General features: G+C 41.4%; 2 protein-coding genes across 9 annotated transcripts in view; one reads left to right on the top strand and one right to left on the bottom strand.

The window, feature by feature from the left end:
• The window catches only part of PDS5A (PDS5 cohesin associated factor A), a 77100-nt gene extending 66042 nt beyond the window's left edge, over positions 1–11058 (top strand). For 2 of the 4 annotated variants that reach the window (XM_064418339.1, XM_064418342.1), the window contains 6 exons: positions 71–133; positions 4024–4163; positions 5184–5289; positions 7738–8090; positions 9141–9291; positions 9857–11058. In XM_064418339.1, coding sequence (XP_064274409.1) covers positions 71–133; positions 4024–4163; positions 5184–5289; positions 7738–8090; positions 9141–9291; positions 9857–9892 — 849 coding nt within the window. In that variant the 3' untranslated portion in view covers positions 9893–11058. The remainder of the gene's footprint in view (positions 1–70; positions 134–4023; positions 4164–5183; positions 5290–7737; positions 8091–9140; positions 9292–9856) is intronic. The other 2 variants (XM_064418340.1, XM_064418341.1) reach the window with 2 other exon arrangements.
• Positions 11059–17584: 6526 nt separating this feature from the next.
• Positions 17585–23867, bottom strand: part of UBE2K (ubiquitin conjugating enzyme E2 K) — a 44297-nt gene continuing 38014 nt past the window's right edge. For all 5 annotated transcript variants that reach the window (XM_064418372.1, XM_064418371.1, XM_064418375.1 and 2 more), the window contains one exon: positions 17585–23852. In XM_064418372.1, the coding sequence (XP_064274442.1) occupies positions 23778–23852 (75 nt within the window). In that variant the 3' untranslated portion in view covers positions 17585–23777. The remainder of the gene's footprint in view (positions 23853–23867) is intronic.

Consider the following 23867-nt stretch of genomic DNA (forward strand, 5'->3'; position numbering starts at 1 on the left):
AGTTTTTGAGTGTAAAAAAAGAGGTGAGATTGAGACATCAAATACAAACTAATTTTTATTTTTTATGCAGGATTTCTGCAATGACAGGAATTACATTTCAGAAGAGACAAGGGTTCTTCTTTTGACAGGAAAGGTACTGTGTTTTGACAAGTTGCAAGCCTTTGAATATTACTTGCGGTTTTTAAAATGTTCTGGACTACTGTTAAAAGTTATGTTAAGAGTTCATGTACAGTAATTTGTAACTCTTTTACTCGATGACATATAATTAATTCCTTGAACATGCTACCTGATGAGTACACAACATCAAGGTTGTTATCTGTGCACTGGGGTACAGGTTCTTGATTACAGTTTCTTCTACTACTGAAGTAAGCTTGGCATAAAGTTATGCTGCATATAGAGAATTGTGATACCACTAACATTGGCAATCTTAAATTTTCAGTTGTAATATTTTTAATATAGCTTTTATTGCTGTTAAATTCAGGTGCAAATGTCTATGCACTTTTGAACATCTATTTCAGGGAGTCCCAGCTGGAGATACTCTGTGATTCTAACATTCCATATTTGCAAAGCAAAGCACCTCTGGGAGAGGCTTTCCCAACTATAATGCAGAGTTAGGTTCAGTACAATAGTAGGAGATATTACAGAATCATTAAGGTTGGAAAAGACCTCCAAAATCATTGATTCCAGCCACTGACCAAACACCACTATATCAACTAACCAAAGCACTAATGCCATATTGAGTATTTCTTGAATACTTCAGTGATGGTGACTCCACCACATCCTTGGCCAGTCTATTCCAATGCCTGACGGTCCTTCCAGTGAAGAAATTTTTCCTGATGTTCAACCTCCCCCTGGCACAGCTTTTAGCCATTGCCTCTTTCCTGTGTTTAGCTGCCTGGGAGAAGAGACCACTCCCCACCTGGCTACAGCTGCTTTTCAGCTGGTTGTGAAAAGTTTTAAACACCCCCAGCTCCCTCAGCTGCTCTTCATAAGACTTGTGTTCCAGACCCTTCACCAGCTGCATGGCACTTCTCTGGACTCCCTCCAGCACCTCGGTGTCCTTGCAGTGAGGGATCTTGAATCAGGAAGAGGATTCAAGGTGTGGCCGTAGCAGTGCTGAGTAGAGAGGACAGTCACTGTCCTGGTCCTGCTGTTGCTGGCACAGGCCAGGATGCCACTGGCCTCCTTGGCCACCTGGGCACACACTGGCTCATGTTCAGCAGCTGTCAAGTCAGCACTCCCAGGTCCTTTTAGACTGGGCCACATTCCAGCCACTCTGCCCCAGCCTGTGGCACTGCCTGGGCTTGTTGTGACCCAAGTCACAGGACCTGGCACTTGGCGTTGTTGAACCCCACAGCGTTGGCCTTGGCCCATTGATCCAGCCTGTCCAGGCCCTTCTGCAGAGCCTTTGGCCCTCCAGCAGACAGTACTGCCACTGACTTGGTGTCATCTGTGAAGTGACTGAGGGGACACTCAATCCCTTAGTCCAGATCATCAGCAGAGGTACTAACAGGACTGGCCCTAGCACTGCTCCCTTGGGAGCACCAGTAGTGACCAGCCACTGCTGCATGTAGCACCTTCAGCTCCTCTCTGGGCCTGACCACCCAGCCAGTTCTTAACCCATGAGGAGTGCAAGTGTCCAAACCATGCGCTGCCAGCTTCTCCAGGAGTGTGCTGTGGGAGACAACATTAAAGGCTGTAGTGAAGTCCAGGTAGACTACGTCCAGAGCCTTTCCTCATCCACTAGGTAGGTCATCTGATCATAAAAGGAGATCACGTTGCTGAAGCTGGACCCATCTTTCCTAAATCCGTGCTGGCTAGGCCTGATCCCCCGTACACACCGTGTGATCGCACTCCAGATAACAAACAGATCATCCATAACTTCACTGGCCACCAAGATCAGGCTGACAGCCCTGTGGATCTCCCACATCCTCCTTCTGGCCTTCTTGTAGATTGACATCACAGTGGCCAACCTCCTGTCATCTGGGACCTCTCCAGTTAACCAGGACTGATGAAAAATGATGGAGTGGCTTGGTGAACTCTTCCATCAGCTCCCTCAGTGCCCTCAGGGGGATCCCATCCAGCCTCATAGACTTGTGACTGTCAGAATGGCTCACCAAGCCACCACTTCCTTCTGGATTGCAGGGGATTTATTCTGCTCCCTGTCCCTGTCTAGCAGTTCAGGGGCTGGGTAGGCTGAGTGTAACTGACCTTTCTGTTAGAGACAAAGAAGGCATTAAATCCCTCACCTTTTTCCTTATCCTTGGTTACAATGTTTCCCTCCATGTCCAGTAAAACATTGAGGTTTTCCTTGGCCCTCCTTTTGTTAATGTATTTGTAAAATTTGTTACTATCTTCCATTGCAGTAGCCACCTTGAGTTTTAACTGAACTATTATATTTATATATTTGTGTTATATTTTTATATTACTTTTCTGCATATAATGATATAAATATGATTTAGAAGTAATCACCATCTCTTTGGGGTTCTGTGATACAATTACAACGTTTTAGATCTTGCTGTGGCTGATGACTTGACCCATGTGCTCAGGCTGAGTAGGCAACAGGAAGTTTCATATTTTGTCCCTGGAGAGCAGTCAAGAACGTTTTCGTAACTGACATGTCACATTCTTCATGTAATTTTAAATTTCCTTAGAGGCCAAGTTAATAAATTAAGGTATTCCCGAGAAGAAAATATATTTCCCATGGGTGGAAGTTGTGATGGAGCAGGCGGGAGAAAGATACTATAGATGCTGGAAAACATTAGCTAGCAAAAAAAGCAACACTCTTTGTAGAAAAGGCTTGTTACTGGGCACATGTTCAGTGGCTGCATCATCCTAGTTCTAATTCTGCACAGTATTTATTTAAATGCATTATTCTTTTAATATAATCATTTATTTGCTCCATTTGCTGAGTAACTGAGTTTACTGCATGTACAAAGAAGGGAAACAAAATGAGTGAAGTGTCTGGAGCACAAGTCTTATGAGGAGGAGCTGAGGGAACTGGGGTTGATTATCATTCCTGCCAGACAGAGTGTTGTAACACAGGACTCTGGGGGTCCCAGGGCCCATCACTGGTGTTGAAGATAGAGGCAAAGATGGTGTTAAATCTGCTTTGTCACCTCCTGTGTGTGAGGTGACCAACCTCATCAAGTAATGGCCCAGTGTTATCTCTGATCCTCCTTTTGCTTTTGACATATCTTAAAAAGCCATTTTTGTGACCTTTATGGTGCTGGCCAACTTGAACTCTAATCAAGCTTTGGCCACAGGAATTTTCTCCCTACAGTGGTGAACAACATTTCTGTAATGCTGCCATGTTGTCTGTCATTGCTTCCAAATAATGTATACTTTCATTTTCTGCCTAAGTTCCAGAAGAAGATCCCTGCTCAGCCAGGCTAAATTTCTGCCTCACTTGCTTGACATCTTACACTTTGCAATTGCCTGCTCCTGTGCTTTGAGAGATGGTTCCTAAAAAGTGACCAGAGTTCATAGATGGCAGTACCTTCAAAAGCAGATTCCCAGAGCACCCAAAAGCCTTAGAGCACTCAGTCTGCTCTCCCCCATATACAGGGCCAAGGCTGTGCATGAGGCCAAGGGCAGTTGATCCAGAATGATCCTGTCATTCCTTGTAGAAGGATGCATTGCTAGTGGTGTCCTGGCTGGGTGGGCAATAGTAGACTCCCACAACAGTATCAGCTTTATTTGCTTTCCCATTCATCCTTACCCAGAGGCTCTCAGCTCTGATATTGCCTAACATTTTGGCTTTTGTTGAGACCTCTCCAGCTGCTCTGTCTTCAAAGCATGTGAGAGAGAAGAGCAGTTGATGAAGTGCTTTTAAATTACAAGAAGTAAAAGGTTAAACAATGTTTTTAAAGTAAAGATAAGGTTAGTAGCTCTAAACTGATGGCACTGTGATCAAGACTCTTATCCCAGGAAAAGTATTTTTAAATACTCAGGCAAATATTTGTAAAATTAAATATGTATCTGAAGTTTGCATTTTTTAAGATTTAAACATTTTTTTTCTAGCCAAAACCAACTGGTGTATTAGGCACAGTAAACAAACCATTATCTGCAACTGGAAGGAGACCATATATTAGGACTACAGGATCAGAGACTGGAAGCAGTGTAAACTCTGAGCTGAGCTCTTCTGCAGGAAACAGATCAAGGTACGGGAGTCTAACATTTCTTTCATCAGCTCTTTACTTAATGGTCTCCACTGTGCTTGCAAGTTTTAGGACAGGAGATGATTTGGTGTGTGTGTTTACATGTTGGAAGAGCGTCCTTACTTTGTCCAGTTTTAGAAAATGTAGTAGTTCTCAAGAGGTAAAATATCCATACCTGCTTTTTGGTTCAGTTTGTGTCATTGGTGTTTTGATGTATAAATTACAATTAATCCTGATTGGAAACAAGAAACTTCTTTTATATAGATAGAATATTCTGATCTGTGTAAGATAAAGGATGATAAAAGGACCTTGTTGAAGCAGGCCAGGGTCTCAGTGGAAAGATGCAACATATGATGGTAATACTCAGTGTTTCTTCTAGCAAGTATTATTTTTATATGTATGCAGAGTTTTAACATTTATTGTAAATCTGGAGAAACAGTTTACCCTTTCAGATTTTAATACTGTATAGTTTGGTTTGGAATTGATTACCTGGCTAAAATAAAGGGTTAAAGAAAGCAGAGAAAGGCAAGTCTAGTTGCTACATTTCATAAGGCCAAAGGGAAGTATAACTGCGTTCAGAATTCGTTCTGTAAAGCGTGCATGATGTAAGTTGTAATAATCTTACTTCTTTCTTTTTTGTTCTTTTGTTTTCTATGAAGTTGCAGCATTATTCGTGTTTATTATTCTTCACTACATTTTCCAGTGTTGGCTCTTTCTATCTGGAAAAAGAATACAGCCTATTTTAGAGCTCTGGTCTTAAGTTTGCAAAAGTCATTATACAGTGGTGTGTCTGTGGTAAGGGATTTGGCTCAGTGACCAGCCAATTCCTTTCAGACCTTTCCCAGTTCTGGGAAAGAAAATATGTGTGTGGACTCTGGCAAATTCAATTGTTCTTCAACTAATTTAGCCTATTGCGTTGATTCCCCTTCCCCCTACCCCCTTTTCTTTACCCCAGATAATTCCAAACATTTTTCTTCTTTTCTGTATATTTTTGGTTTATTATGGCTTCCATGATGTTCCCAGGGAACAAAGTTCAGATATATCGGAAACCGGAGTCAGTGAAAATGATGAAAATCCTGTGAGGATTATTTCAGTCACACCAGCAAAGACAGAACCTGTGAAAAACAAGGTATGTCCAGGGATTTTATGGACTGATGTCTGTAATAAGCTTGACATTGGGTTTTTTCAGTATACATCATTGCAGGTGGTCTCTGAGGAGCTGGTAACATCCAGTTTCATTTCATGTAGTTGTGTCAGTTTCCCAGCCTGACAGAGGGCCCTGTATCTTCAAAACAGCCATTTATTTTATCCAGAGTAATTTATAGCACTCATTTGAATGGACTTAATTCTTCTTTTCTGAAATTCCAAAGTATTTCCACATTTATTCTGCATTTTCCAGTGTAAGTAACAGTGAGCCTGGGATTCAGAGTGAAAGTTTAGACCTGTAGTAGCTTCAACTGAAACTACTGCCAAGAAAATGTCAAGTGGTCCTACAGCATGAAATAAACATCTAACTTTGGAATTTTGTCACAACTAAAATCTTAATTAAACTATTAAAAATATGGTGTATGGTTCACCCCCCCTTTCATTAAAGCAAGAACACCATGTGTAAATCATAATGATTTTTTAACTTATAAAACATACAATAGCATAAATTTTAACACAGTTGAGTCCTGCACCTGGGACAGATCAAACTCAAGCAGCTGTACAGCCTGCTGGGATCTGCTTGGCTGGAGAGCAGGTTGGCTGGGAAGGACCTGGGGGACCATCCCCAGTGGATAACCAACAGAGCATGAGCTGGCTGGGTGCCTTGGCTGCAGTGAGGACAGCAAGCTGTGTCCTGAGTAGTCAGCAGACAGAGGGATGTGGTTATTCCACCCCATTTGGCATTCATTAGGCCATACCTGGAATACTGAGTCCCCACCTCGTTTGATGCAGATACTGAAAAACTGGAGGGAGCCTTGCAGGGGGCACCAGGATGATTAAGGCATGGAAAAGGTATTGTGTGAAGAAAGGTTTGAAGTGTTGGGTTTGTTCAGCTTAGAGAAGAGAAGCCTTGGAGAGGATCAGTCAGTCTTTCAATGTCTAAAAGGTATTTATGGAAAAGATGGATGGAAGGAAGTATTCTCAAGGTTGCTTGCTGGAAGGACAAAAGGAAGAAGTTGCTTCAGGGGAAATTGTCTGGATGCAAGCAGGAAAAAAAATACAAAAACCTCCAAAACATTGTGGAGAAATTTAAACACTGGAGCAGACTGTCCAGAAAAGTGGTGGATTATCAGTGTTCATGGCTTGACTTGTCAAGGCCCTGGATAACCACTGGGGCCCCACTGTCAACAGGTTTGAAAAGATGATTTTTGCACTTCCAGCCTAGATGATTCTGTGATTTAAAGTAGATTTTTGTAATAATGTAGGGATACATAGAAGATTTAGGCTTTTTAAGAAGTTATATCTGCTTAATCTCTTCTTTTAGATGAAATTAGAGTAATAAGCCGGTGTTTTGGATTTGTATCATTGCATAGAAAAGTTAGGCAAAGCACATATAAAGTAAATGTTCAAAAATGCTTTCTGGGTTTTTGAAGTTGAAATTTCAGAGACTCTGTAAAGTTCTTATGAATAGCAACTGTGTCTACTATGAAGCTGCTGGAACAGTAGTGAAGGTTACAGAGATTGCCTGACTCATTTGAACACATAAGAAATAATAGGAGAATATTTAACAAAAGAAGTCCTTGGTTCAGATACAGCACTTAGAATAGTGGCATTGGTTTGTTTGAAATTGCTAAGTGATCCCAGCCATACTTCTTCAGTGTCCTTTTCTCTACCCCTTCTCCCAGCTGGTTTGGAAGTCAGTGTTCAAGTGAAGGCTTAGCATCCAGTTGCTTCCTCTTTGATTCCATACAAATACTGCTCTCTGTAGAGAAATGCATTGCTAACCCTTTCTGTTCCACATACACAGACACCTCTTCATGGAATTTAATCACTTCATTACCTTGTTCAGTGTGTTGAGAAGAGCGTGCATGTAGGCCATACCTATTTCAAGACATGACAAAGAATTAAGAAACACATCAAGTTGCATTCTTGGTTGATCTTACTTCTTTATTCCTTGGGTTTTTCTTTACTGGCACCTGGGTCTTCAGTAAACTGCACCTTTACTGAATGTTGGTCTCAAAATGTGCATGTATGGAAGTAAACAGTAAATACTGCTGTATAGAAATAATTCTTTTGCTCCTCAGTTTTCTCTTGTCATTTGACAAAGAGACAGTAAAAGGAACTTGTCCAGAAAAATGATGATGGGAGGAGCTCATAAAGATAATTATTCTTAGTGTAGTCTCTCTCACAGAACTAAAAGATAGATCAGCTCCAGTTACTAACATTGCACACAATGTAGAAAATGTTTTTGCAAGGATGAGGTCCAAAATCCCATTTAGTAAAACTTACTGCTAGGTCTAAGGCCATGTGATGTGTTTTCATAACAATACTTACAGTTTTAAAAGCTCATGTTTCTGATGGAAGGAGGTAACAGTTTGGGTTTGCCTTTGGGAATCGTTTTTTCTTCACATTCATGATTTTTATTTTCTAGGAGATTAATTCTGATCAGACAACACAAGGAAATAGCACTGAACGTGGGAAAAAAAGAACAGCAACAGCATCTGGAACTGAGAATATTCATCAAAAAACAGAAGAAAAAAGTGTAGAAGAAACAGGCCCATCGCTTGCAGCGAAAACCAGAAGAGGGCGACCAACCAAACCAGAGCCTCAGGGTACCACTGCAAAAAACGAGGAGACAAACAAACCACCCGTCAGGGGAAGGAAGAGGGCAGCAGCCAACCAGGAAGGTCCAGGGAGTTTAGAGGCAGGTAATGCCAAAGCACCAAAACAGCAGGACACAGCAAAAAAGCCAGCAGCAGCACAGAGACAAATTGATCTACAGAGGTAAAAATCAATCATTAAATACATGGGGGGTTGGTCCTTTCCTGTCTCAAGTCAGACCCTGAGTTTACCATTACAGCAGACCTAGCATAGTTAAGGGCACAACTAAACCACAGCAGATGTTGCAACCATATGTTGCATTGAGTCCTATTTTTTAAAAGTACCTGGGCAGCTGGAATTGGAGAAATTAATTTGTTTGGTCAGAACAGGATAAACTTAACCCGTTTTCACCAAATGTTATTTTTATGCATCCTAGTTCCCCTTCCTGGAATTGCTGTCTAAAGGAACTAAGAGTTGATGGTGTTTCAGTGCATTCATTAATGCCAGGCACACTGGTGTTTGGCTACTCTGCTGTGCCTCCCTTCAGTGATAGCAAAGGCTTGGAAACTGACTGTCTTTAATGCACAGGGAAATTTGTAATTCCAGCTGTAACTATTTTCTGGTATTTTGGGTCTGTGCTTGTTTTTAGTGTTAGCAGTACTGTAATGCCTATTTTAAGTAACTGAAAATTAACATTTGGAACTTTGTAAATTACAAAACAGCTTTTGCATGATAATCTGGCTACTTTAGTGTTTAAACATGTTGACTTGGTTTGCAATACAAGCAATTCATAATGTGCATTAACACAAGAGGTTTGTTTTGCTGGACCTGGTACATAATTAATGCAAAAGTGTCCAAAGTGGGAGAGCAATAAGGTCTGCAAACCTTGTGCTCTTAAGAAATCACAAATTAACTGAAGAAAGAATCATTGAAATAGTTTTTCTAGAGATTTGTAAGTTGAAGATCTTGCAGAGAACCTTGAACAAAAATAGTTTTACCTTTTCTTCTTAGAGTAAGCTTTAAACACCAGTAAAATGGTCTGTCTGTCAAGAGTATAATATTTGTGTACTGCCTTGCAATGCTTGTTTAATGTGTTAAATTTCTTCAAGTCTTCAAAACAAATTGCACTATCCATAGCCTTTAATAAGCTACTGTATCAAATAACATCTTTAAAATGTGTAATGTCTCAGTGTTTTCTGGACAAAATACCAAAACATTGTTAACGTTTTTCAGAAGCCAGGTGCTTGGAAGTGATGGAGATTCACTGTTGGAGATAGACTCAAGTTCAGAATACTCTCAAAATGCAATGGATCTTTTTAAGGCCTGTGGGAGCAGCCAGGAAGATACTGAGGATACAGAGATAGCAGAGGGAGGCTTCCTTAAGGTGTAGCAGGCATCTTATATAGGACAATTCTCTGTTTTTACTTCTTTATTGTAGTTTGTACAGTAAGAAATCAAAGAAATGTGTGTGTAAAAAATCTCTGTCTAATAGGTTTTTTGCTTTTAAGTAGACATGTACAAGTTACTGTAAATACTTGGAAAACATTAGAAGTAGTGCCTATTCTGAAGTAAAATAAGCTATTTTTATAAACCTTGGTAATTACAGTTAATTAGATCAAGTTACTGTTCTTAATCTCCAATTAAGCAGTGGATAACTGTTTATATTTATGATGAAAAAACATTACTTGGTTATGGAATTATAAAATGCACAATGCAAGTTGTGTAGTTTCAAGTTTATCAGGCAGTTGTGCTGTACAATGAGGCAGTTCAGTTGTGTTCAATTAATTATGTAATTGTTAAGAAGATACGAGAGGGAGTTGGAAGAAACACAGTAGGAAGAGTGTGAAAGCTAAAATCTAAACAATATTTGGTAGGATTTTGATTCAGAATCACTTGTAATTTCCATGTCCTTAAAATTAACTGTCATTTCCTTTTCTCCCCTCATAAAGGTAAAAAGAAAACTTGCTCGAAAAGGGAGGAAATGAAGGCCAAATAAAGGCATGCTCCAAGCTTCTGCAAAAACTAGGATTCAGAAATTTCCTGTACAGGAACTTAAATTACTTCAAAACACACAGCTTTCAGCTCTGAAACCAGAAGGAAAACTATGCTTCCCTTTCACATGAAATTAATCCTTCTCAATGGAAATGTAAAGCAGAAACTCTTGAGAAAGAGGCTAAAAGCATCTGTACTTATTTCCCCAGAGACTTTTTTTATGAAAAGTCAATAATTAAGCAAATTGCTTAACACTTGGTTCCAGTTCCTGCATTCTGGAGTTTAAAAGTGTATTTACACCATTAACTTTCATGCTGCATTTTTTTTTAAAGGAAGTCAGAGAAGGTCCTTACACTGACATTGAAAATTCATGATCCTAGAGCCAGGTATTCCCATGTTTCACAGAAAAGGTAGAAGTCTACTGAATGGATTTTAAACAAGACTAGAGGAAAAAAAAATCACAATTTTTTTTTTTTTTGCTTTACTTTTGGAGACTGTTTTATGTATAATTCTTTCTGCCTGCCTACTTTTCTGCAAAAATAAGATGTACAGATTTCAGTTCCCTGCTATGAAAAGTCATGTGGTGGCAATTTTATAAATGTTGCTTTCTGATTTTTATCAGAGTGGGAAAGTAATCACTTAAAATTGTTATTAATTCGCAAGTAGACATTTCATTTTTTAATTTTCCCTCCATTTTAGTTTAATATAATTTGCAATAAATGTACATATTGATGTTTGTTTTATAAAAACATATATCACTTTTAAGTGTTTTTACTCCTGCGGTTCTGTTGGAATATTCTAAATTTTAAAGGAGTAAAGACAGTCCAGCATTTGATTTTATAATGTTTGTCACCAGATTTTTATTATTGATGTAAAGAAAAAAAAATCAGTTTTTAAAAATAGTTGGACTTTGGCAGCTTTGTAAGGAAAGTTGGAAATGTTTAGGATTGCTCTCAATTTTAAGCATTGTGCTGATTGGAAGTAAGTCTGTTTTGCATTTTGTCTTCCTGTCCAGGCTCATTTTTTAATGTTTATTTTAGAAGATTGTTGCATCAATATTATGTTTCCTGGCATTGTTCAGCATAGATACAGTGTACACTTTTATGTACACATGATCATATTTAAGTTTGTTGCATAAAATAAACGCTTCTAGGTGTCACATGGCAGTCTTTTTCTAATTTTTTTTTTTCTTTCACAGAAAACTTAATTGCTGTACATGGGCTTGGACATTCACAGAAGTACAGAGCAAAGGAGCTGTAATGCAGACAGTGGTGTAGTTAAAAAGTGACATTTTTGAGGTGAAGTTACGGAGCTTTGTCTTGTGAAGGGAGTTGGGTTGGTGGGCAGAGTGACAGTGAGGAGTTTGCTTTGCTTCCCACTGCCTCAGTTCCCCATTTCTCTTCTGCAAATTGTTTTGAAATCTCTTGATTCATACAGAAGGGCTGGATACTGGTGGCATTAGTTAGGGATTGCTTGTGCTCTGGAGTGGGTAGGCTGCAGTTGTGTGCTCTTCAACATGACTTAAGTCTCTCTTACCAAGTGTGTACAGCTGGTATTGCTTTTCTTCTATAACAAGAAATCAGGCTTTGTGCACAAAGCAGTGTGTGAGCTCCCCTTCTAAAACAACCTGCAGTGCTTTGGCCAGAAGGATGTGAAATGCTTTTGACATAGAGGAGATTTTAAAATCATTTAATTACACATCTATCAGGGGTTTGATTTCTAAAACTGAAATAATTTCACAAGGTGGATTTACTGATTGTAATGAAGTTTCTTTTTATGGCTCTGGTCAAATACTTCCCTCTCACAAAAGTTAGAGTGTTTTGGTTTAAACTAATTTTAAAATGCTTTAGTTCAAAGTTTTCTGGTGCTACCTGAAAAAAAAAAATTGCTTTTTCTTATAAATGAGTTCTTAGCAATCTAAAATCCGGACTTGACAAATCTTGCAAATAGTTCAGATTTATTTCCAAAAGCATTGTTTTTTCTGAAGTGGATAATTGTAGCAGGCTCAGGGTCTATAATTATTGGATTTTTTTCCTTTTTATCTTCTTTAGTCAGTTTTTAATTAGTCACAATGTCACATTACTCAATGAATCACAATAGAATGATATAGGTTAGAAAAAATTTCTGGACGTTCACTCCATGTTCAGAGCATGGTTTTCAGTTGTCTTTCTGTAGATGGAATTATGTTGAGTTTTTTTCTCTGTTGGTTTTTGTGTTTTGGTTTGGGGGTGGTTTTTGTGGTTTTTGGGATTTTTTGGGGGGTTTGTGTTTTGGGTTTTTTTTTTAATGTGGACATTTGAGTTGTTTTCTTATGCTGATTATCAGTAGGTCAGTTGGTACATTCATGTAGCAAATTATGCTGGGCAAAATAGGCTGAGCCAGAATGCAGCTTACAAAAGCAGGATCTGTTAAAGAGTAATGAGTATGAAAGTCTGGAATTGAAGGCAACACATTTCAAAGAAAAGGGGTGTGGGATGGGGTGTGTGTATGTGTACTTGGCCATCTATCAGTTTTCAAATATTGTACATAAGAGTGGGGATTCTCCCTTTATAATAAGGAAGCTGATGCTCAGAGTTCTTCACTTGTTAATGTGCAATTAATAGGAAACCTGATAAAACCCAGTCTTTATGGCTTTTTACCAGTGCAGGATTTAAAGGTGTTGAAGTTTCAGTTACATAGTTAGAGCCAAGTTCTTGTCATCTTTTAAGTTCCTATCTTCATAAAAGTCTGGTGTGTCTCTTAGCAGATATACATTTATTTCTGTTTTTTTCTGTCTTCTGATGCCTGGACTGCACAGCTTTTGTCACAGTAAGACAGGAAAGCTGTTCTGAGAACATGCTTTGTAATGTACTAAATTAAACATCTACCACTCAACAAAACTAAATCTGAGTAGTTGTTTGGGATAAAAAAATAATGTTGTCTAGAGCAGTCTTACACAGGGAAAACAGCATGCACTACAAACCTTTTCTGCACATGAGCTCTGCAAGTTTTAGAACTGATAAATAACAAAATGTTATCTAAAATGTGCTTCCAGCTGGTAGATACTTAGCTCACATTGTTGGACCAAGTTCAGCATCAGACTGGCTCTTGGGGGCTGTAACAGCTGAACTGTTTCCTCTAAAGATCAAGAAAAATTTGGGATCCCCAAACATTTGCAATACACAGGAACCTTGCTTCTTAAAGAAATCATCCATGTGGATCCTAGTTCTCTTGCCTGTGTGTTTCATTATTGTCTTTATCAGCAGTAATAGTTCTGTTTGTGCCTTAAAATCAAATCTCAAATTGGTGCTCAGGGAAATAGCCCAAGCTAAAGAAGCTGGGCTATGAAGTCTGCTTGCCAGCCTGGCTGCAGGTGCACTGAGCTGATAACCAGGCATTAGTCACAGCGTGGCTGGTCTCAGCCCAGGGCACTGTATCTGGCTGCAGGAACAGATTTGCACAGGGAGCAGCAAGGTGTTCAAAAGCAGGGACAGCAAAGTCCTGTACAGCAGCAGTTTGTGTCCCTTGAAGGCTTCCCCTGCTTGAATTCCTGACAGGAGGGAATCATCATTCTGATGAGTGCCCTGTGTATGGCCAGAAGGAAGTTCAAACAATGCTATAAAATACTCTTAAACTTCAAAGACCAACAGTAGCTTCCATTCCTGAAGAGTTTTTAATCTGCACATTCTGTGGATTGATTTGCCTCAGTTCCTCAAAGACAGAAAACAAGACAGAATTTCCTCAGAAGCAGAACTTGGAAGTGGTTGCTGACAACCTGTCCCTTCCTAGCTGCACAGCCTGAGTCAGGAGAGTGGATCCAGGAAGTCCTTTTATTTCTAATGAGAGACCAAAGCAGGTAAGTGACCCAGTACTCCCATCAGAGATTCCTTAGCACCAAGGCAGTGTGGTGAGCCACAGGGTGACTACTTCCACAACTCATTCCCTAGTGTACTTTAGATTCAGAATGGGAACATCTCTGACTTGGGGGAGCTTCCCATCCCTGTTTTTGGCAGTCTGAAAGGAGACGAGCAAGTTTTTGGCATGTGCACCTGCTTGTAAAGAGATGAGTGGACCACAGCCAAAGGCTTGTTGCAGTTCAGACCTGCTGCCCCTCAGGCCGAGCAAGGCGCAGGCGCAGCCCCGCGCTCTGCAGCGTTGGGAGCAGCTCTGCAGCGCTGCCTGCTCAGCAGCACACGGCTGCAAGATGTGTGAGCGTGTTCCTCAGAGCCCTGGTGTCATGGCAGGCATACCATTGGAACAAATCCTCCTGTTGGTCTGTTGGAAGGACCTTTCTGATTTGCAAGAGAGCATCTTCTCTCTGCCTAGGGAAAGTCCCGACACTTTTACCAGGACTCTCGGCCTGCAGTGGCTGGGCCAGCGCGAGGAAGTCAGGCTCATGGTGACCCCTTCAGCTTTGCAAGAAATGACTAAGGAGCCATTCAGCTGTGAACCTGGTGGAGTCATTGCCAACTGCAGCTCATGGTCAGCACAAGTGGATGGTGTAGTTGAGTCTTGTGTTGCTTGGTGAGGAGGGACAGCCATGAGGAGACATGTGCTTTTCACTGGGAGCACAGAGGTTATCCAAGCCAGTTTGTAACTCGCTTGGGTCATGCTGGCAGCTGTGTAGTCTCAGCAATGTGCCAGCTCAGGCAAAAAGCCTGACCAAACAGCTCTGGAAGACTGAGCATCCTCCTATAACCCTGCCAGCCTCAAGAGTTCAGATGCGTGTTCATAATGCTGCAAGCTGGGCATGCTCCAGAACAAGAAATACATGCTCTGCTTCTTCATTCAGGCATTTAATTCTCTCATTGCCCTGGAAGCAGGAATTGATGTGTTGGCTCTGATGCACCAAAGCTCTTGAAGGAAGAGAGGGAAGGTGATTATGGCTGTTTCTTTGGTGTTGGGTCCAATGGCTAAAGCAAGTGGGGAGTCACGGCGTGCCCTAGTTTCTGTCCCCAAACCAGAAACAAGCTGGGTTTATGCTGAGGGCAGAGGTCTGAGCCATCAGTTTCCTCAAGACTATTACAAGACATGACAGGAGATCCAGCATCCTCCCATGCAGAAACAGGGTACATTTTTAATCCTTTCTAGTTCCAACACATGTAGGAAACACCAAACCCTCACAGACTGCACATAGCAGAGCGTGGTGGCATTCACAGCAGTCCTGGTGTGTTTGACCATGAGGTAGATGTGGTGGTATCTGGCTCTTCAAGTTACAGATACCTTCCTGGTGAGATAATCCTTCAGAATGTATCAATGTGTGTGAATACCTAAACAGGAAATAGAGCCAGAGATACATCCCTAGAGAAATTAATGGAAATTGGAAAATTTCCCTATTTCCAGGCCAAATTTTTTTCCAGCCAATTAATACCAGCCTGAGATCATGTCCCTTGTAGGTGACTGGTCACAGCAAAACACCCATCACTGCATCCACTCCCTTGACTCATCACCCCTCAGGGCAGCTGTAGGCTTCTGCTCTTGGAGCTTTTCTTGTGCCTGTGGAGAGGGGGATGGGCCCTGCCAGTGCCTTGTTCCCCACTGCCTCACTCCATCTCCTTACTCACTTTCTCCAAGCATGTTGTGTCTGACCAGCACACTGTTTTCCCACGGAACCACTGTGTACATGGGGCTGCTTGGCCATCTGTGAGGGCACCTCTATCCCCAGAGCTACATTCAGAGGCACAGGGCCTTCTGTTAAATTTACTAAGACAGATTTGCCAACTTCCTCAGATCTCAAGAGCTCAAGTCAATTTTCATTTGGTCACTCTAAAGTCTTGAAATGGTAACGAGTTTCTCCTCCAGAAGACCACTCACCCTGCTGTGTCCAAGCCCCCTCCTGCTGCCACATGAGAGCTGCACCACGTGCCAGGGCAGCAGAGCAGGGTTCCTGCTCTAAGCATTTCCCTTGCACGCATTCTTTCATGAGCGTGGTTTTGGAAGCTGCCCAAAGCAGTTGGCCAAGATGACAGCAGAATGTCATTTGATTCTGCATCACTGAGCTGCTTTCTTTCCAAAACATACCTTTAAGCCAAAACATAGGTTGTTTCTTCTTTTGGGTTGATGGTGGGGTTTTTAATCTCTTTGCTATTAAGAGTGCTTTGTCATTTCACTCTTGCAGGATGTGGCCCCTTTTGTGTCTGTTTACTTCTTTCTCAGCCCCATCTAACAGGCCCGGGCCCCCTGAGTACACAGTCCCAGTGTGGCCAGCTGGCTCCCTGCAGCCCCTCCCGGCGGAGCAGGGCCTGCCATTGCTGCTGGATGTGGCTGTGCAGAGAGGCAGGATGACCTCCCTGAGCCTGCTGCTGACACTGCCTGGGCAGCCCAGGGTACACTTTGCTGCCTTTGCCACGAGCACAGGTTGGTGGCTCATGTTCAGCTTGGTCCAGATCCCAAACCCCCAGGTCCTTCTCTTGCCAAGCTGCTTTACAGTTGTCTCAGCTTGTACTGGTGCCTGGGTTTTTCCTCCCCAGGTTCAGGACTCTGTCCTTCCCCTTCCTGAATTCCTCATAGATAAGAACCATTCACAGGTGAAAAGAATGGCACACAAACATTACAAAGAATTACTTCTCTCTGTTTTTTAAGAAATGTTTGGGGTTGGTTAGTGCTTTGGTTTTTTTCCCTCCACCTCAGCATTGTTTGACCCAGTGAACTCTTGGTAACTACTTTGTTCACACATGTTTTCTTCCAATAGTTCTATCTCCTGATAAGCATTGCCTGGAGACACTTTATCCCAGTATTTTCAGTGTGGTTCAGACCATTACAGGACTGGAATGTGGAATAAGATATAGAGGGCAACATATATGAGAAGCAAAGAGTGAGCAAGCCCCATCCCAGCAGGTTGTTCATACACAGGATTCATTTCTTGCCTCTTTAACAGAAAAAAAAAATCTTTGTTTTCATTCCATTTGCACTGAGAGCTTGGCATCTTTTAAGCCACTTTCTACACTTCACACCCAACAGTTTCTTTCAGCAAGGTGAAGATGTGATGGCCACCACTTCCAGAAACACCTGGGACCAGCTGTGTGTTTGGTGTTTGTACTCCAGCCTCGTGTTGATGGAAATTTAAAGCTGTGGCAATTACAGGATTCCCAGTGCCCACTCTTTGTTATGATGACTGCAGTGTGAAATGGGACCAACCAGTTCTGCTTTTGAACCAAAACCTGTCTTGGTGCATAACTGGCTCCTATTTTAGGAGGCTATAACCAGCAAAATGTTCCTCCAATAAAGGCACCCTCCTACCCACCTCTGTGCCTGGGCAGCAGGTAGAAGTACAAAAATGGGAATAGGCAGCTTTGCCCTGGTCCAGTAATGTGGCTCAGCTGCAGGAAACTTCCCAAACCTCTCAGGGTCAGCAGAAGCTTTGACTGTTCACCATCATGCTGTTTTTAAACTGCCAGTTGTGAGAAGAGCTTTTGGGAAAGCCAAAGGAAGAGACCATGGCACTGTCCCTCTCCCCACCCACTAGAGGTGCAGGGGCCACAAGCCTGTGCCCTGCACCCTGTGCACGCACAGGCAGCTGCACATGGAGGACTGGGGCTGCTAAAGGGGTCTGCTGGTGCAGGTATCATCACCACAAAAGAGATTCTCTCCCATCTCCCCCTCCCACCCATACTTTCCTCATCAGCCCAGCTTATTACCCTTTATTTTATTCCAGGCTGTCATAAACCCACCTAAAGAATTAATGTATTTCAACACAAAGCAGCCACTAAGTGAAGCAATGTAATTTATTTGACATTATATCAGACACGGGTGCTCCAGATCCAGACTTGACCTTAAAAACAATTTAAAATCCTGGATTTGCTGTATTGGAGGTATCAGTTACCCGTCTGAGAGCCAAAAGTGTCAGTATTACAGCCACTGAAACAGAAAACTAAGTACAGGACAAGTCAAGCTAGCAAGCACCATCAGTCCATTTCAGCTGTGAACTCGCTTCCAGTTTTGGGGCGCTGGAAGAAATGACAAGGCTGTTGGACAACTTCACAAATATTCAGTATAAAGCAGCTCTCAGTTACTCATGTCAGTGTCTAACTACACAAACTGGGGAAATTGGACTTTTTTTATTTTTTTTACTCTGAATTAATGTCAGGCTAAGACCTGCAGGAGAGGGACGGGGGAGTGCTCCCTCACCCCTCTTAAAGAATGAGGTACCACAATACGACACAGCTCCTGATGACAGCAAAATTAAACAAAAACCCAAACAACATCTTACACCATAAAACAGCGCAGCACTATCCCAGCTGGCAGAGCCTGCCCAGAAACCTGCAAAACTCGCCCAGGGACAAACGCACCTGAAGCTGGGACGCAGATCTGAAACCCAGCATTACAACCAGCTCCACAGCAAACTCAGCTCCTTGCTTCAGCTGTGCTGTCTTCAAATTGCTTTACTCCACTTAACAAACGTTGACAAATGCCAAAAAAGTGAAGTTTGTACTGGTAGTAAATCCACAGTCATCATTCTTCTAGAGCTGAGTGGCAGGGCAGTGCCATTAGCCACCAGGCTGTCACCTCCCTGTGCATGAACCAACTGCAGTTTGAGGTACACCGATTAAAATGTACAAAGATGACATGAACAAAAGTGGTGCAGGGAAATCCAGAGAGAACTTTTCCTCTGTGTTAGTGGCTTTGCTTCTTCAGATGCAGCCTTTGAAAGGAGACAAGGTGGTGTAGGATGGTCAGGCCAGCATGTGAGGCAGTCCAGGTTGAAACAACACACGCTTCCATTACACAACTTCTATTTACACAATTTTCTTCTTCAAAAAATTTCAATGTGCACCATGAAAATGGATCATTCCTTTCTCTCTTGTTACTGACATGGAGGCAGTAGACCCTGTAATCTTAGAACAATCTGTATTGCCAGAAATAAAATGAAAACTGTTTTCAGGGAAACATGCATTTATTGTTAAGCATTCCCAGTGAAAAATCAACATCTTTTAAAATGTGTATTTATTTAAAAAATCATTTGTTTACAAAAGTGTTTGTGTAGCTTTTATTTTCAAGACAAAAAACACTGATGCTGCATTCCAGCCTCCCCACCCCTGTTCCGCCTCCACAGGAAGTCTGGAGCTCAGGAACCAACCTCCTGCAGTACTTATAGGTAAATATTGATTTGCTAGAAAAGTCAGAATTTAGGATGGAAAAGGTAAAAGTGAAAGCAGGGCTCTTCAGCAGTTGACATCAGCATTCCTATGATGGCAGCCTTCTCCAGACACGGCGTGAGAGCAGCAGCAGTGGCTGCAGGTCACACAGCAGACCAGCACAGCACCCACAGCACAGCTCCTCCTCCGTGAGCCGTGATCGGAACTCACAGAAGCGATGAAGGGCTCAGCACCACCAGTGACCCCAGAGCCAGTCTGGTGCCTACAGAGCAGGGAACAGCACAGCTCGAACAGCACAGCACAGTTCAGGGCAAGTGATTCACAAGGGTTTGTCCAGTGAGAACAAATCCAAAGCCAGGTTGCTGCCAACAGAGCACTGCAGCTGGAATAACCAAGCCAGAAGCCAAAAGCGTTGACAACAGTTGGTCTTGTGAGTCTGATGATGGATCAGCTGATGACACAAACACCACAAGCAGGAAGAGCTACCTACATTATTCACAGATAGGTTTGGAACAGATAAGAAAACTAGCAAGAAAGAAGTGATTGCTCCTTTGCCTAGCCCTAGGAGAAAGCTGTGCCTGGAAAACAAGGATGGTAACACTGAAAATATCTATTTGGTCTTCCCAGAAGAGGCTTGACTTTCAAGCATCTTGACTTTCATGCTTTAGTTCCATGATGCAACAAATGCTGATGAAATGCACTTTTGCTATCTCTTGTTGAGCCAGCTGCTCATCAAAACCCTACAAAACCAAGCACCTGGTCACAAATCAGTGTCCCCACTCATCAGCTCCATCAACAAAAAAAGAGCAGGGAGGATACCTCATCTTCTCATTGCCTCTGCTCATTAGCATTTAAGTAACATCAATTTATTTGCTAAATAACTTAACATTTCCCACTTCAGGCAAGCCTCCAAGTCTAAGCCAGCTTTTGGTGATGTTTCAGAAGGGAACAAGGGACATGCACAGTCGACTTCCCCTGCACTAAAAACGGAACTTCCCGACACAGTGCATGACCAATGCAGTAAACAAGAACTCACTTGAATCTGGTTTGATTTCCCCCCACTCCCCTTCTCCCTTCCCAAATGACATAAGCTCTGAAGTGCCTAGTCTGAGTCACAGCTGTTAGGCTTAAATTTGCATAGTTTAAATGCTTCTGTTACCCACACCATCTAATGCAGATTTGGTGTTACAAGGTAAGATTCTTTCTGGCTATTTAATTCCTCCTTTCAGACAACAAAAAAAATTTCTATATTCCTTATAGTCAGTGTTCCAATACTAATTTACATGGAAAACAGTTGAATACAGTGATAATTAGAAAAAAACTAAGACATATTCATACACCAGTAGTACCTACTTGCTCATAAATACTACCGAACCAATTATAGTCAAGGCCCCATGTACTCTGTTGCAAGCTTTAAACAAAATAGTAAAAAAAAAGTTTGGAGTACGCAGAATGCACTAAATGATGCATCTTTCCAGGATATGTTCCTAAGGTTTTTGTCTCCAAAATGCAGCAATTTGTCACACAGAGAACACAGTTTGTTCACAGAAGGAATGGGAGGAAGCTGTGAATTTGGCAAGGGGGTGGAATACAGTCAGGGCTTTTGGTACTCATGGGAAAATGGAGGCTTTTGGCAACAGGAAAGGGCATTTCTCTACCTCTGAACAAAGCTGTACTTTGCTCTTGGAGGAAATGGGTAAGATAGGATAAACCACTCTGCTGGATACATGTTAAAATGTTCAGCAGTGAAATCCAATGGATGCTCTGGTAATCTGCACGTGTTATTACCTTGTTTAGAAAAATGGGGCCATTTGGACTTCAAAATGACTGTTTCAAGCTGTCTTCTGGCACAACAGAGGAAGACAATGCATGATTTATTTGTACTTAGCCACTGTAGCCATGTTTCATGCTCTTGTTGCACGGAGTGCTCAATGTGCAGCCTGGGTCCACAGCTGGAGTGGGCTGCACAGCAACTCCACGTCTGTGAATGCACAGGGCCCTGAATATAGCGGTGTTCAGTGACACAGAAACAGATCTACCACTTGTATGTACAATGCTCACAATGATAAGCTGAACACTAACAAAATTCCTAGGGCTCAGCCCCAGCTGCAGTTAAACTAACCTTGTACAACATTATCCCTATATTCAACTCTGATAATTACCAAGAATACAAAAACATTCCTTATAAAGGAGTAACATGTCAAAATTCACAGGGACTTCAGACCAAAGGTGTCTCCTTAATGCGGGGTCATGCTTCCTTCCCAGCTCATCTTGAGTAGCTTCCTGCCAGCACCTGAGCTGGCACTAAGCTACCAAGCACATGTATGGAGGGCAAAATCCAGAATCCAACATTTATACATAAGGGGGAAGGGGAAGACAGGTGTTTTGCAGTAGAGAAGAAAATGAGGTAACTTCATGAGATAAGTAAAAGTTAACAGGGCATTCTTTCAGAGGTGACTGTGCTCACCCAAGAACCTCTTTTCCCCCTCTCCCCCTTTCCCTGGCTTCCTTTATCACTTTACATACTGTTGGAGAAGCCTGCTGTTCTTAGGAGACTGTCTTATCCAAAGACACGTTCAGAAGCCCGTTACTGAGAAGTTTTATGTCCCCGACAATGATTTCCAAGTTCTTTCTTTTGATAAATAGCAGCGAAGAACAAGGGAAAGTAGTCAGCAATTCATATTTACCACCAGGGTAAAAAAAAAGATGTTGATGTAATCAAGAAGTTCTTAGCCTGTATAACAGAAAAGACAGCAACTTGAGATTAACACAAGTAGCATTTTGCCAGTTTCCTACCGTCCCTGGTTTTCACTTAGCAAACCAGCTGAACAGTAGCAGCTTCTTGTTAAAAAAATAAATAAATATAAGGAAAGTCAAAACAACTCATTTCCTTTGGCATCATTGCAAATGATTTACACTAACTCAAGAAAACCCAAGAAAACTGATCACTGACTACACCTTAAAAAGCAGTAAGTATAAAGACTAAGCAAATGCATTTAGTATTGCACTGATATGAGTTCAAAGTATTTACTGTCTGTGCCCTGTTTTAAGCGTGGACACATCGGACAGAGCAGTACAGGGAACATCCCAGAACTAGCCAGGTCTTGACAGCTCTGTTTTCTGGTTTTGTTCCCCTACTACTATGCTGCAGGTATTTACCAGATACCATAATGATCCTGATTTCATCTAGTATGAGTTATAAACAGGCCATGAAGTGCAAAAACATTTCAATTTGTACTTCACAGCTCTAGAAAAAACCCAAGCAGGCATACATTTCCCCACCCCATTAATCCACAGCCCAGGAAAAAAACCAAAAAAACCAAACCAGAACAAAACAAAAGAGTAATAGAAAAGATGACTGATACAGTACTCCATTATCCACAATCCCCACTTTCTATTCTCAGGATTTCTCTGAACTTCCTTGTCAGATATACTCTCAAAAGTTAGCATCATATTCACAAAGACATTACAGCTCTCTTTAAATAGATGTACTAGTGTTTGAAGTTGCAAGACTAATAATTTTCAAGCTTTTGCACTCAGGATGAAATGTCATTTTAATACAAATAAAAAGACTGACTGTATGTACAAGCCAAGGTAAGATTTCAGTTCTCGTTTATCAGAAACATCAATCAAAAAAAAGCTAAATTGAGAACACACTTCTATTTCTAAGTGCATTTGAAGTATGTACAGTAAAAACACCAACACAGCCTCCATGTGTTAACCAGAGAAAAATGCAAGCAAGGATGAATTTTAAAGTACCTGGTAAGCAATCCTTAAACTGAAGCCCAAAATAAAGCTAGAAAACTGCTGCAAAAAACAGCTGATTGCATCATATCAAGTACTCAAAATTTTTTTTTTCCATTCTCAGTACACTGGAGAATCAGCTGTGCTCTCCTTCAAACCCTGTGAAATCATATTATCCAGAGTGTACTGAAGAACACTTTACAGCTATTTAAGACAAAAAAAAAAAAGGAAATGAAACCAGCTCCATCTTTTTGTGCTGTATTGAGGCATACTCCTTACATGATTGTGTAGAAAATATGATGGATGAAAATCACTACTGATAATTCAAAATATATATTTTTAAAGGGGAGCCTAGACTACTGCAATGGCACACATAATACCCACAGATGTTGAAACATAATCAACAGTATGATGTAAGGGAGAGGAGAATCAGGTTTCCCAATTAATAAGCTAGAAAGAAAATGGTTCTGAATAGGTCACCATTTGGAACTTCGTGTAAGTCTTGAAAGTCTGTCAGGAAAAAAGTTACAAAAGCAATTGAGTATTTCAATGGTGCTCTCTTCAGCGACCCTACCTAATATGTCTATTAAGTACAAGCATGCAAATATAGGTCAATCCACAGGCACATAGGATCCATGTTAAAAACAGTAAGATAACTGTGATGAGTGGCACCAACAATTTTGATGACTAACACTCAAAATGTTGCTTTCTGAATTACTAAATCAAAATCCTGAAGCAAGTTCCTGCTAGTCTTTGTCACACTGCTAAACACTAAAGTAGGCATTGTTTTCCCCCATTATCTTAGCTGAGCTCAAAGAATTTTTACAATATTTAGTAAGAAAAAAAATTAAAGTATTTCCCCTTTTTAAATTTACACAGACGTTTAATTAGCTTTATTTACAGAGCGCTTTTTTTCAGTCTCCAATAGTGCCTAGATAGCATCATCAGGCAAGAGTGCCAGTTTTGAAAGAGAATCTATATAGAATCCTAGGAATAACAGATGGTGATGCTCCTCCAGAAGGGGCAAGCTGGACTACAGAAGCAGCTCTCTCTATATGGCTCAGTTACTCAGGAGTAATTCTGTTGCAGTCTCTACATCCCATGATTTTGAAGACAAGGCCACTATTACTGCATTCTGCAATGAGAAAAC

Source organism: Passer domesticus, chromosome 4 (assembly GCF_036417665.1).
Source record: "Passer domesticus isolate bPasDom1 chromosome 4, bPasDom1.hap1, whole genome shotgun sequence".
NCBI classification, from domain to species: Eukaryota; Metazoa; Chordata; class Aves; order Passeriformes; family Passeridae; genus Passer; species Passer domesticus.